At 46.5% G+C, this 13731-nt stretch overlaps 1 protein-coding gene across 1 annotated transcript in view; it reads left to right on the top strand.

Moving 5' to 3' along the window:
• The first annotated feature begins 509 nt into the window (after positions 1-509).
• The window catches only part of SLC44A5 (solute carrier family 44 member 5), a 139934-nt gene continuing 126712 nt past the window's right edge, over positions 510-13731 (top strand). The window contains exon 1 of the mRNA XM_066597797.1: positions 510-646. Coding sequence (XP_066453894.1) covers positions 610-646 — 37 coding nt within the window. The 5' untranslated portion in view covers positions 510-609. The remainder of the gene's footprint in view (positions 647-13731) is intronic.

Genomic DNA, 13731 nt, shown 5'->3' with positions numbered 1-13731 from the left:
CACCCCATGCTGTACACTATACACCGCTCTCCTCTACACACACCCCATGCTGTACACTATACACCGCTCTCCTCTACACACACCCCATGCTGTACACTATACACCGCTCTCCTCTACACACACCCCATGCTGTACACTATACACCGCTCTCCTCTACACACACCCCATGCTGTACACTATACACCGCTCTCCTCTACACACACCCCATGCTGTACACTATACACCGCTCTCCTCTACACACACCCCATGCTGTACACAATCACACTGCTGTCCTCTATACACACCCCATGCTGTACACTATACACTGCTCTCCTCTACACACACCCCATGCTGTACACTATACACCGCTCTCCTCTACACACACCCCATGCTGTACACTATACACCGCTCTCCTCTACACACACCCCATGCTGTACACAATCACACTGCTGTTCTGGCTTCTCTCCTCCCCTCCATCATGGTCCTCCCTCCCATCTCCAGCCCCAGCAGCTTCATCCTTGCTCAGTACACAGTAAGTGTCACACAGGCAGGGACCCTCACATGCCATTACAGTGGCAACAAAGAGCCCCCTGAGTCAGCCAGGAGACCACCTCCTCCAGCCGGGGGAAGATGGGCAGGAGGGGGGGCGCCCACACCTCTCCATTCGGTAAGTCCTTTTTGCACTATACATTGCAGCTTGTGGTGCGGTCCATTCTGTGTACGGGGGCTCAGCCTGGGTCGGGGGTCTATCAGTCGCTACATTGTAACAGTTGTATCTGCATCGGGGAAGCGGCTGTCACTCATCGCTCTGGTGCATTGTGTGCCTGGGATGGATTTGGGGTCCTGATGGGGGGCTCTTTGCATCCAATGCATAGGTTGGGAGGAGGGGGGGTACCGCACTATAGCTGGGCCTATGCCCACATCAGATGCCATCCCTATAGCAGAACTATCCTGGGCGCATCACTTGCTGGGTCCCCCCGTACATCAGTGCATAGCTCATTTAATGAGGACAATACATTGTGATGCCAGACTGAGATGTGAAAGTTCCCAGTACCACAACAAAGAGGCTGTCGGCTGTCACTGGGCAGCCTCCCGGCTGGAGGAGCTGGCACCGGCCTGCTTGTTTTTAAGCATTCCATGAAGGATACTATTATTATTCCAAGAAGGATCCCATTGTCAGGTGCAGCGAGGCAATCTGAGGTCACATGAGGGGGACGGCTTTATTCGAAGCCTTGTCAAACACTATCGCTTGGCACAGAGTATTTCAGATATGTATCCGCTGGCACCGAGAAGTAGCGCCGCCATACTGGACTGAAGAGCTAGCAATCGTGTGAAGAGCGGTCAATGAGATAATTTCATCATTCGTGTGTGGAAAAGTAACTTGATTATTGCACCTCGCATCGAAGGATTGGAAATGCGGCAGTTTGGGTTTTTTGCAATATAAAGGGCAGAAAGCAGTGGTGGTGGGACTACAAGTTTCAGCATTCATTGGGTGTCGGATTGTGTTCTTCCGAATAGCAGATGGCGTGTAATGAAAAGAGATGCCTTCCAGTGATAGTTCTATTGATGGCGCTCCCGCGTGATTTACCGTTTTCTCATATCTGTTGTCTGGCTTGGAGCATACTCTATTAGGAACTTTGAGGTAATAGGGGAGGGTCTTTTAGTCTGGGCAACAAACAGACGTGCTCCTCCTCCCCCATCTGCACTCATTACCATAATGTTTATGTACGTTTACTGCCATATAGTACCAAAAAATATTTTTATACAGCATCCGCACAAGAGTGACCAAATACTACCGCCATACAGTGCCTACATAATGCCTCCAATGTCCAGATAATGCTACTAGACAGGGCTCTCCATACACTGCCATGTGTTACCTACACAATAGTATCATTTAGTGCCCAAATAATACCACCATACATTGCCTACATGGTACCTCCAGTGCCCAGGTAATACTACGAAACAGAAGCCTCAAAGCACTGCCATATGTTTCCTGAACAACACCATGTCCAACTAATACTGTCATACGTTGCCTACATAATATAGCCATTCAGTGGCCAAATAATACTACTCTACAGCAGTGCCCACAAAATACTGTTGTATGTTTTTTACACAATACAGCCATTCAGTGCCCAAATAATACCGCCAGACATTGCCTATATAATCCTTCCCTACAGTCTTCAGATTAATACTACTATATGTTGCCCGCACAACACTGCCATATGTTTCCTATACTATACAGCGTCAAGATACGACTATGCAGTGCTAACAAAACATTGCCATATGTTTCCCACATATTACTGCCATTCAGTGTCCAAATAAGACCTCCATACTTTCCCTACATAATACCTAGTTACAGTCTTTAGATTATACCACTATGCAGTGCTCACAAAACTCTGGCATGTTTCCTACACAATACCGCCATTCGTCTAAATACGATTGCCATTTGGTGTCCAAATAATACTTCCATGAATTGCCCACGTAGTACCTCCGTACAGTGTCCAGATAATACTACTAAACAGTGCTTACAAAATTCTGCCATGCTTTGTACATAGTAGCACCATTCAGTGCCCAAATAATACAGCCATACATTGCCTACATAATACTTCCATACAGTCTGCAGATTATACTGCTATACGTTGCCTACACAACACTGCCATATTTTTCTTATACTATACAGCCCTACACTGCCCACATAATACCACCATATGTAATGCCTACATAACATATGTATACAGTGTCAAGATAAGACAATGCACTACCCACACAACACTGCCATATGTTTCCTACACATTACTGCCATTCAGTGTCCATATAGTCTCCAGATAATACCACCATGCGGTGCCCACAAAACTCTGGCATGTTTCCCACACAGTTGTCTAAATACATTTGCCATTTTGTGTCCAAATAATACTTTCATAAATTGCCCGCGTGGTACCTCCATATGATGCCCAGATAATACTACTAAACGGTGCTTACAAAATTCTGCCATATATTTTCTACATGATACCACCATTCAGTGCCCAAATAATACTGCCATACGATTCAGGACAGTTAGCGGCTACATGCTTCACTCAGATTCCTCCTGGGCATCCAGTCCTTGGGGTCCTGGGCATCTGCTTGGGATTGCCACCCCATAAAACAAGTCCCGTCAGTTTCCTCATCTGTCAGCTAGAGAGGAAGGTGACTACAAAGAGCCCCTCTTACACTGGAGGACCAACATCCTCTCTCTGTTTCTTGAGCAGCCTATTGGTTTCAGTAGGAAATGTGTAATGCTTCACTTCTCCTGCGGAGGCACTGCAGGGAGACTGAACGCTAGCTTACTTATGTGTCCTTTATTGCACTTGATAATATTGTTGCCAGGTTTAGGAAGTCATTTGTCAAGAAGACATGAAGGCTATAGGTAGAACTTCTATGCATACGGACAGCCCTCTCTCGGGACCCTATGCTATATTTCTGAATGATGGCAGCCTCTGCCGATGGGCATATCCGCTTGGTGTCCCAGAAGCTGATGACAGGACATCAAAGATGCCAGGGGAGATAGATCTACACGGTGTACTAATATATGGCGCCACCTTCCTAGTCAGTGTAAGAAGCACATTCACAGGAGACATCCGCTGCCCGCGGCTCATACCGCCACCCCAAGAAGTTTACGCCAAGTGCGCGCATGGCATAAAAATAAAATGGTGCAGCATGTGATGCGGTGACCAGATCACTAGGCGAATGGGGGTCAGCTGGCTCACGTTTTGGAGATAGGTGCAGGGTTAGGGAGTTATGGGTAAGAGTAAAATGTTGAGTAATGGACACAAAGGCATTGCAGGCATGAAATAGTTAACCCCAAACTTCCTCATTAACTACTTCAATCATTTAGTAATTTCCGCCAACCTGGACACTTGCATCTGTTTTGTAACGCCAGGAAGGATTTCCCAACCAAAAAGGTCTTGTAATCTCGTTGGGCCGTAAATCATCAGAATATTGCGTATCATGTAGAAGGTCCTATTATACACATTTCTCCTGTATTGGGGTGTTAGAAAGCCCCCGTCTGCTATGACTATTAGGCCACGGCTTTAGCAGGTGCCCGTCGGGTGTTTTAGCCAAAGCATTGTATCAGAGGTCACATGGGGGGACTTAAAAAGAACTAAATAAACTGAATAAAATGAATGAAGACAAAAATCAAGTCAATGTTTATCTAAAGTCCAAGATGTTTCGATTCAAGAATGATACATTGTATCTAAAAAGCGAAGCCACAGAAACATCTGCCGCTCTCACAATGTTGCCGTACATAAAACAAATATTCAGTGTTTTGTTGTACAAAGTATCACATCTGCACTGGGGGTTCGGCTCCGTTCAGGGAGCAGTAAAGGGGAATCCCTGCGGCCGAACTGCTTCTTCTCTGGACAGAACCGACCAGCACCGGACGGACACCATTGAGTATAATGGGGTCCGTCCGCTTTCTGCCCGGCTGTATGCGGTATTTTCAGCTGGATCTGTTACAGAACCTCCGAGCAGAGATCCCATCGCAGATGTTAAACCAGCGTGAGGCTGGATTCAGACGAACGTATATCGGCTCGGTTTTCACGCCCGGCCGATATACGGTGTCCTCCCCTGCAGGGGGGAAGATGGAAGAGCCAGGAGCAGTGCTCTGAGCTCCCGCCCCCTCTCTGCCTCCTCTCCGCCCCTCTGCACTATTTGCAATGGGGAGAGGTGGGGCGGGACGGGGGCGGGGCTAATTATCAGAGCTTTGCCCCACCCCCATCCCATCTTTTCATTGCAAATAGTGCAGAGGGGGTGGAGAGGAGGCAGACAGGGGGCGGGAGCTCAGTTCCAGCTCCTGGCTCTTCCATACCCCCCCCCCCTGCAGGTGAGGACATCGTATATCGGCTCGGCGTGAAAACCGAGCCAATATACGGTCATCTGAATCCAGCCTAAAGCATTAAGATCCGGCATGTTTGGTATTGGTGTAATTGTATTGACAAATAGAATAAAAGTAACATTATTTATACTGCAAGGTGAATGGCACAAAATGTAAAAGGTATAGGCCCCCTGCACACGGGCGGAAATTCCGCTGCAGGATTTCCGCCCGTCCCCGCCTGCATAGGACGGCCGCGATTTGTGCACGTGGAAATACACGCGGACAACAAATCGCGGCATGCTCTATTTCTGTGAGGGTCTCGCAGATGCCGGCACAGAAATGTCACTCCCGACGCGCGGGCTGGGCAGCAGCCGGCACATCACAGAGACGGAGATGCGGGAGCAGGTGAGAATGATTGCAGGGGATCCGACCCGGCCGTCTGCAGGCGGCCATAGACTTCTGTGGGCAGCATGGGCACTGATCCCTCAGTAAGCTGACAATTCATCTTGTCTCTCAAGATACATTTTAACAGTGAATTTTGAGTGAATGATCAGTCCAGGAGGCCGAGAAGTGGGGAAAGAGACAATATAAAGATATTTTACAGTTCCCTATTCACTTTACTATACATTGATGCAGTTTTGTGCAAGTACAGTGGCTGTTTTAAGGGGTCATACCTATCTCAGGCGGTCCCATTGAAGTGAACGTAGTGGCGGTGTGCATATGTGCCCTTCTCTGCCCGCACTTCAGTGATTGTCTGTTAAAATGCAATCGCTTTATGGCTATGCTGCAAAATACACTGGTAGCCGGTTTGTCGATAGTCCTACCGGCCCATGTAGCCGTCTCGGGTCAGCTGCCAGAAGTGAATCTCAAATATGTTATCTCCTGTTTTTTCCTAAAATATTTTCATTACTGGAAGTAAAATTTGCAGGTCAGCAGAATCGGCGTCTGTCTGCAGTGCTGCAAAAATACTTTTCACTGTTCTTATACCCTTTTCATGAGTTCATCCTAAACTACACAACCTCCTCCTGCATACTGTGTAGAACTATTGCATTGCAAATAAGGGAGATGGAACAATACCTCTGCAGCGCCACCTATTGGATGGCAGCATTCCTTCAAATCAATGCCTGACCCTTTAGACAGGTCTTTAGAGCAATGATTGGGAATTGAAAACCAAGCCAGAATCCATACACAGACAGCTGTTTCGGGGTGTTTGCCCCTCATCAGTGTGCAGTAGGATCCTGGCTTGGCTAGCGAGAGGCCTGTGATGTGGGTCGGGAGGGGTAACATCTCTCCTTAGGGAGAGCACCTAGAAGGTGAGTGAGGAGACTTATAAGGCCATGCATGCTCCTTTGGGTAATATGCAAATAAGGGAGATGGAACAATACCTCTGCAGCGCCACCTATTGGATGGCAGCATTCCTTCAAATCAATGCCTGACCTTTTAGACAGGTCTTTAGAACAATGATTGGGAATTCCCAACCCACGTCACAGGCCTGTCACCAGTCAAGCCAGGATCCTACTGCACACTGATGAAGGGAAAACATCCCGAAACAGCTGTCTGTGTATCGATCCTGGCTTGGTTTTCAATTCCCAAGCATTGTTCTACAGACCTGTATAAAAGCCCATTAATTCCTCCTGGGACCCTCACATCTGCCTTATTTTAACACACGCATTATGCACATGAAAAAAAGCAGCAGCATGTCATATTTTGACGCATATTACTGCACCAATATAGGCTATGGGGATTTAACATACACGTGTATATGCTGTGTACTACATATGTTACACGTGTGCTAATAAGCGAGATACATATGCCTGTATGAGCCCTTACAGACCTTTTAATGATCTGTGCTTAATAAGAACTTTATCCTTTCTGTAATGAAAATCTATGCACCCCGGCTTTATTGAAAATGGTGAGTGCAGCTCTGGAGTATAATACAGGATGTAACTCAGGATCAGTACAGGATAAGTAATGTATGTACACAGTGACTCCACCAGCAGAATAGTGAGTGCAGCTCTGGAGTATAATACATAATGTAACTCCGGATCAGTACAAGATAAGTAATGTATGTACACAGTGACTCCCCCAGCAGAATAGTGAGTGCAGCTCTGGGGTATAATACAGGATGTAACTCAGGATCAGTACAGGATAAGTAATGTATGTACACAGTGACTCCACCAGCAGAAGAGTGAGTGCAGCTCTGGGGTACAATACAGGATGTAACTCAGGATCAGTACAGGATAAGTAATGTATGTACACAGTGACTCCACCAGCAGAATAGTGAGTGCAGCTCTGGAGTATAATACATAATGTAACTCCGGATCAGTACAAGATAAGTAATGTATGTACACAGTGACTCCACCAGCAGAATAGTGAGTGCAGCTCTGGAGTATAATACAGGATGTAACTCAGGAGCAGTACAGGATAAGTAATGTATATACACAGTGACTCCACCAGCAGAATAGTGAGTGCAGCTCTGGAGTATAATACATAATGTAACTCAGGATCAGTACAGGATAAGTAATGTATGTACACAGTGACTTCACCAGCAGAATAGTGAGTGCAGCTCTGGAGTATAATACATAATGTAACTCAGGATCAGTACAGGATAAGTAATGTATGTACACAGTGACTCCACCAGCAGAATAGTGAGTGCAGCTCCTGAGTATAATACAGGATGTAACTCAGGAGCAGTACAGGATAAGTAATGTATTTACACAGTGACTCCACTAGCAGAACAGTGAGTGCAGCTCTGGAGTATAATAGATAGTCATTCTGCATCAGTACAAGGTAAGTTATATAATGCATTTGCAGACTTACTCCACAGTATGGACGGTTTGCCCCATGCTTGGAGAACTGCTCTATTACATGTTTAGCCACTTTAAGATTGCTTGAGAATAATTAGAAGCGTTGCAGAACTTCTGCTTAGTGATTGAATTCACTAACTTTAAATTCTATCATCTCCTTCACCCACTCAGTGTATGGGCGAGAACTTCAGGACCGCACAGAGTGGGCACATTCTGCCAGCTAATGGGTGAGATGAGGAGTTTTTTGCTTTTAAGCTTTTAAGTTTATTTTCTAATGCGCTCATCAGTGTCAACTAATTCCTTTCACACGCATCACACCTCCACATAGTCTTCACGTCACCCGCTACCTTAAAGGGGTTGTGCCAAGACATAAAGTTAGCCCCTATACACAGGATAGGGTATACCTCTATGATCAGCGGGGGTCCAACCACTGAGAATCCCACCAGTCCTGAAAGCAGGGGTCCCAGAGGCGGTGGTCGCACCCGCATGCCTCTGCTCCTCTTATTTCAATGGGAGCGCTGGAGATGGCCATGTGCTTAGTCAGCAAGATTTAGTGCTGTCATCGAAATGAATGAAGTGGTTGTGCCAATTCATCTGGGCGCCTTTGGGACTTCTTGAGATTCGTTAGGTTCCCAACAGTCGGAACCAAACAGATCTTAAAGTTATCCCCTATGCTGTGGTTAGGGCATAACTTTATATCTTGGCACAACCCCTTTAAGCGCACGGCGTTTCAGATCAGATCTGTGCTGTATTACTGAAGCCGTCCCTGATCAATGACTCGAACAATGACACTAGTAGTGAATAGGCGAACCCCTTGGATTGGGCACAGGGCAATGCAGAATGTAATGGAGTTTGAATACAATGGAATCTTCCATAGGAAAGAAGGGAAGAGGCGAATGGTGGGATCATTATCAAACTTTCAAGTAAGTAAATGCGCAGCGCAGATCTGCAGTGCGGAAATGGCCTGCTTGCTCAGCCAATGATTCCAAAGACGCCATTTAAGCATTGTCATCTTCCTCAGGCTGAGGGTTTCTATTCTGTATTGATGCAGTACTCCCTTCTACCTGTAGATGTCGCTGTTACAGTCTAGTGGAAATGTTCTCAATTCTGACATCTGCTGTTTGTGATCAGTATGACATGTTTTGAAATAGAGCAGGGGTGTCAAAAATAGAGCAGGGGTGTCAAACGCCTTTTCACCGAGGGCCACATCAGCAGTATGGTTGCCTTCCAAGGGCCGTTTATAATGGCTCATTCACATGGGTGTATCTGCACTTTGATTTGCATTGGGGTATTCAGACGTGCGTTTTTCACGTGCATGAAAAACTAAAAATCACAGCAATGTCTATATTTGTTCCAAAATTGTCCATTATAGTAAATGGGATGGAGTAAGTACGCAGTGAATACTCATGATACGTGAATATTCACTGCATGAAGGAAGGAAAAATCTATGGGACCTTCTTGCGTTTTGTTTTTTTTTTGCACCTGTTTTGCACCAGTGAATACGTGTGCAAAAAAACCACAAGAAGGTTCAAATCTGCAGTGAATACGCCTAGAAGTGGCGGCATAAATCACGGACTGAAATTGCATTGGCCCGTGCGAATGAGCCCTAAATGTAGCTACATGACTATGGTGCTCTCTGCACTATGATGGGTTCCTCCCTTCCACCTCTCTAGCACGGAGCTTCCTACCTTGGCGGGTGGCCGGGGTGCCAGGTGGGGGGTCGGAGCTGAGCCACCACCTGTGAGCTGCTGAACAGAGCGCTGTAGAGGCCCGCCGGAGCTCAGAATCCAAGATGGCCCCTTCCCCCTCTGCTGACGCCATCCCTTCTGCAGAATGCCAGCTGAGCCCTCCGGGGAAATTGGAGAGCCGGTCCTTTTGCATCCAGACCTGGTTACAGGCGGCATAGAATGAAGTGGCGAGCCGGATTCGGCCTGCGAGTCTTGAGATTGACACGTGTGGCATAGAGATTACAAAGACAACAAGACGTGATCGGTGGTGGTCTAACCCCGAGGATCCCACCAGTCAGCAGAATGAAGGCTCTTTGGCTATCCAGTGAGTACTGCAATGCAGCAGCAAGTGGTGCTACAGTGCAGCCCTAGTGCAGTAAAGTGAGGTGTAGCGCAGTGAAGTGCTGGAGCGCCAAGTTCCCTTCTGGTGATAATGTGGATCCAGGGGTCACAATGGCTAACAAAAATACATGATGCTACAGCGAGCTTCCGAACCAACGCAGGGTTCTTCTTCAGGCCTTAGTCAGACGGGCGTTTTTTGCTGCGATTTGCGGATCGCATGACGGATGCGCATCCGCAAATCGCGTGACCGGTGCGCGCAAGTCGCCCGCAAATCGCCTGAAAATCTGCTCCTAGCCGCGTTTCATTAGAAACAGGCCGGAGCTGTCCAGCGCATTGCATTCAATGGAGACGGCAATACAGCCGTCTCCATTGAAAGCAATGCGCTGCGGGCGAGCCCGGGATGAATTGTCGGTAAGGGCTTAAATATATAAGCCCTTACCTGCAATCCATCCTAAAATGTGTTAAAATAAAAAAAAAATTGCATTCTCACCTTCTGCCGGCAGCCGAAGCTCCGGGCAGCCGTCCTGCAGTGGGTGTGAAGGGGGTGTGAGTCAGACCTGCCCCCTGATTGGCTCAGCGCTGAGCCAATCAGAGGCATGCCTCACTCACACCCATTCATGAATTCATGAATGGATGTGAGTCAGACCTGCCCCTGATTGGCTCAGCGCTGAGAGGCAGCAGTCACTCACCCATTCATGAATTCATGAATGGGTGTGTGAGTGAAACCGGCCTCTGTGACCAATCAGAGCAGATCATTCAGCAGGCGGGGATTTTAAAGCCCCGCCGGCTGAATAGTGCCGAGAAGCAGTTCAGGAGAACTGACAGCGGCCGCGGCTGGACTCTGGCTGCAGCGGAAGGGTGAGTATACAATTTTTTTTTTATTTTAACACATTTTAGCATGAATTGCAGGGAAGGGTTTATATATTTAACCCCTTCCCGACAATTAACCCCGCGCACGCCGGCAGCCCATTGCTTTCAATGGAGCGGCTGTATTGCCGCTCCATTGAATTCAATGGGCAAACATCGTTCTTCTCTGCCACAGCTGTTACAGCTGTGGCAGAGAAGAATGATTTGTCTTCTATATGTTCTCAATGGGGTCGGCGCTGCTGCCGCCGGCCCCATTGAGCGCATATACAGAAGCGAACAGGAATCGCAGATCGCAGATAGGTGCGATCTGCGATTTTTTGTTCTATAATTTTTCGGACGAGCGCATAAAAAGCGCTCATGTGTCCGATACCATTGCGAAGCAATGGTTTTAAAAAATCGCCGGACGCATGCGCATGCGCAAATCGCGGCAAAAAACGCCCGTCTGACTAAGCCCTCAGGCTGAAATGAAATAGATCCGAAGAGGCATGAATATATATACATACTTATGACAAGGCACAGACATGCATGTGATTGGTTTGCACTTAAAGGAATACTGCAACAGAAACATAAGTGTCTAGTTAAAAATGTTTCTGTTTCTGTTGCAGTATTCCTTTTAGTGCAAATCAATCACATCCATGTCTGTGCCTTGTCATAAGTATGTGTGTATGTATATATATATATATATATATATATATATATACCTCTTCGGATCTATTTAATTGAAGCTTGAAGAAAAACCCTGCGTTGGTTCGGAAGCTCGCTGTAACATCATGTATTTTTGTTAGCCAGTAAAAAGTATCATATCTACAAGATTACTTGGTTTCTCTTACTGAGAACAATCACATTTTACTCCCTAGGTTAACGTGCCCAACACCAACTCAGGTCCTGTAAGCGGTGGCCACACAAATCCCTATTAGGAAGAGCCTCGTTTGACTAGATTTGGGTGGAAATTTTTTTTCCACAGGTGGGACCTCTATCTGAATACATGCTTTTTATAAAAGGGGTAGTTCCATCCTAAATGTGGCCTATCCAAGTGTGGACACCTCTCCATTGAATTCTATTGGTACAGCAGACACTGATAACTACCATAGCAGACTGTGGACTCAGGAAGTCCATTTTCTCAATGGTGAGCATTTCAGAAATGGACCCTAATCTATCAGGCATTTATGGCTTATCCTGTGGATATGCCCTAAATGTTTAGGATAGGAATACCCCTTTAACAAATATAAGTGACATTTTTTTTCACATAGGTGGTGCCCCTTTTTACACCCCCTGGGTCAAAGGCACTAAAGATAATGGGAAAGACTGGAGGATTAGTGTAGAGGCACCTGAAGTGAGGGCACCTGAAGCAGGAGCACTGGTAAAGGGCACCTGAAGCAAGTGCACTAAAAGGGAGGTGGGTATCTAGAGCAGGGCCACTAGAGGGGAACCTGGACAAGGGCATGAAGAAAGGCAGGACACCTAAAGCAGTAGTACTCGGGGGGTGCAGATAAAGCAATGGCACTAAAAGGGAGGGGGCGGATAATTGGTACAGGAACACTGTAGAGGCACCTGTAGCAAGGGCTTGAAGTAAGGGAAGCAGCATCTCAGCATGACACAGAAAATGTTTTATCATTGGGTTCTGTGGTGCCCAATAGACCTGCCAACTTTCCCGTAGTCTGTGAAGCCTTCACTTTCTCCAGGAGCTTCTCGGACATTTCAGGAAAGTTGGCAAGTATGTGCAGAAGTTGCCCCTGGTCATATTGGAACTTGGGCAACAGCGCTGCCCATTAACGGGTATTTTCATCCCTGCCATTAATGGTCATCTGTCCGCCGTGGTCAGAGGTGGTCGGAATTACAGAAACAATAACTCTTTTACACCGTTTCCGTAATTTCCATAGAATTGATAGAGGGTTTCAAAAACCGCTCAGCTGTTTCTGTAACTCCATCCATCACTGGCTGCGGCATAAAGACGGGTATTCCCATCTCAGCCATGATTGGCCAAGATAAAATACACCTCTAAGTATACTGGAAGACTCTGCTGGTCTCCAGCCTTTCCCCTTTAGGCCGTTCCCTGCCATATTCTAGTTTAGGTTCACTATAACAGGGATATCTGTACTAGGGTAGATATCATATAAACCGACTCATATTACACACACATACAGTATGAAGAACGCGGGATTAGAGCCGCCTATTCATCCTAATCTCCTTACTGATGGCGATGCTTTCTCCGTCTCACGCGTCGCCCTGTTTACCCACAAACATATCCTTAGATGTGAGATGACAGGAACGCAGTGACATTTCTTCCAGGGACACTACAGCTGTGTATGGGAACACAAAGGAGCTCTATTTAACAATCTGAACCCATGTGGAGGAACAATAGCCCAATTATGTGAAATAATTACCAATTTCAATATGACAAATGACTTCAAGAACGCTCCATCTCTCAAGAACCCTTCGCGTTTTTTGTCAGGATAGGATTTCTCATACTTGTGGCACAGACTGGCATAGAATCATATCATCAAAATGCATGAAATGGGTAAATGAATCAGAAAATACACTAAAAGTCCAGTTTTTAAATGATCACCATCATTGCCTCTGTCTCTACAACTGGACACCACCAGCTACATTGTCTACAGGATGGCACCAGTGATCACATTCTAAGAAGGTGCCAGTCTTTAAACCACATCCAGCCTTTTCGCTTTGCAAACGGTCTGCATTGAGATCGACTGGAACCTTCACCAGCTATATCTGTATAGGGGTCAAAGCTCTGATGCTGAGCACCAGATCCCTTCTCTTCACATAGGCATACAGTGAAATGATAAACTTCTGTCTGCCTACAGCCGCCACTAGGGGGAGCTTACTGCATACAGATTGCGTTTAGTGAGAGCTGTGGAAAATCTGCGATCCCAACACTATAATTCTGGACCTAAAAACTAAATGCTGCTGAAATATTATCAGTTGTTAGCCTATCCATTTTTATTAGTGGAACCTGCCAAACGCAACAGGGTCAACAAATAGGATTTTAGTGTGTATGTGGAATATAATTAATCACTGCCTACATACATTACATAACCTGTACTGATCCTGAGTTACATCATATTTCACTATTCTGCTGGTGGAGTCACTGTGTACATACATTAAGGCCGATTTAGACACAACGGTTATCGCTCAAAAG

The sequence above is a fragment of the Eleutherodactylus coqui genome, chromosome 3 (genome assembly GCF_035609145.1).
Source record: "Eleutherodactylus coqui strain aEleCoq1 chromosome 3, aEleCoq1.hap1, whole genome shotgun sequence".
NCBI lineage: Eukaryota > Metazoa > Chordata > Amphibia > Anura > Eleutherodactylidae > Eleutherodactylus > Eleutherodactylus coqui.
This window is presented reverse-complemented; position numbering and strand designations above follow the sequence as displayed.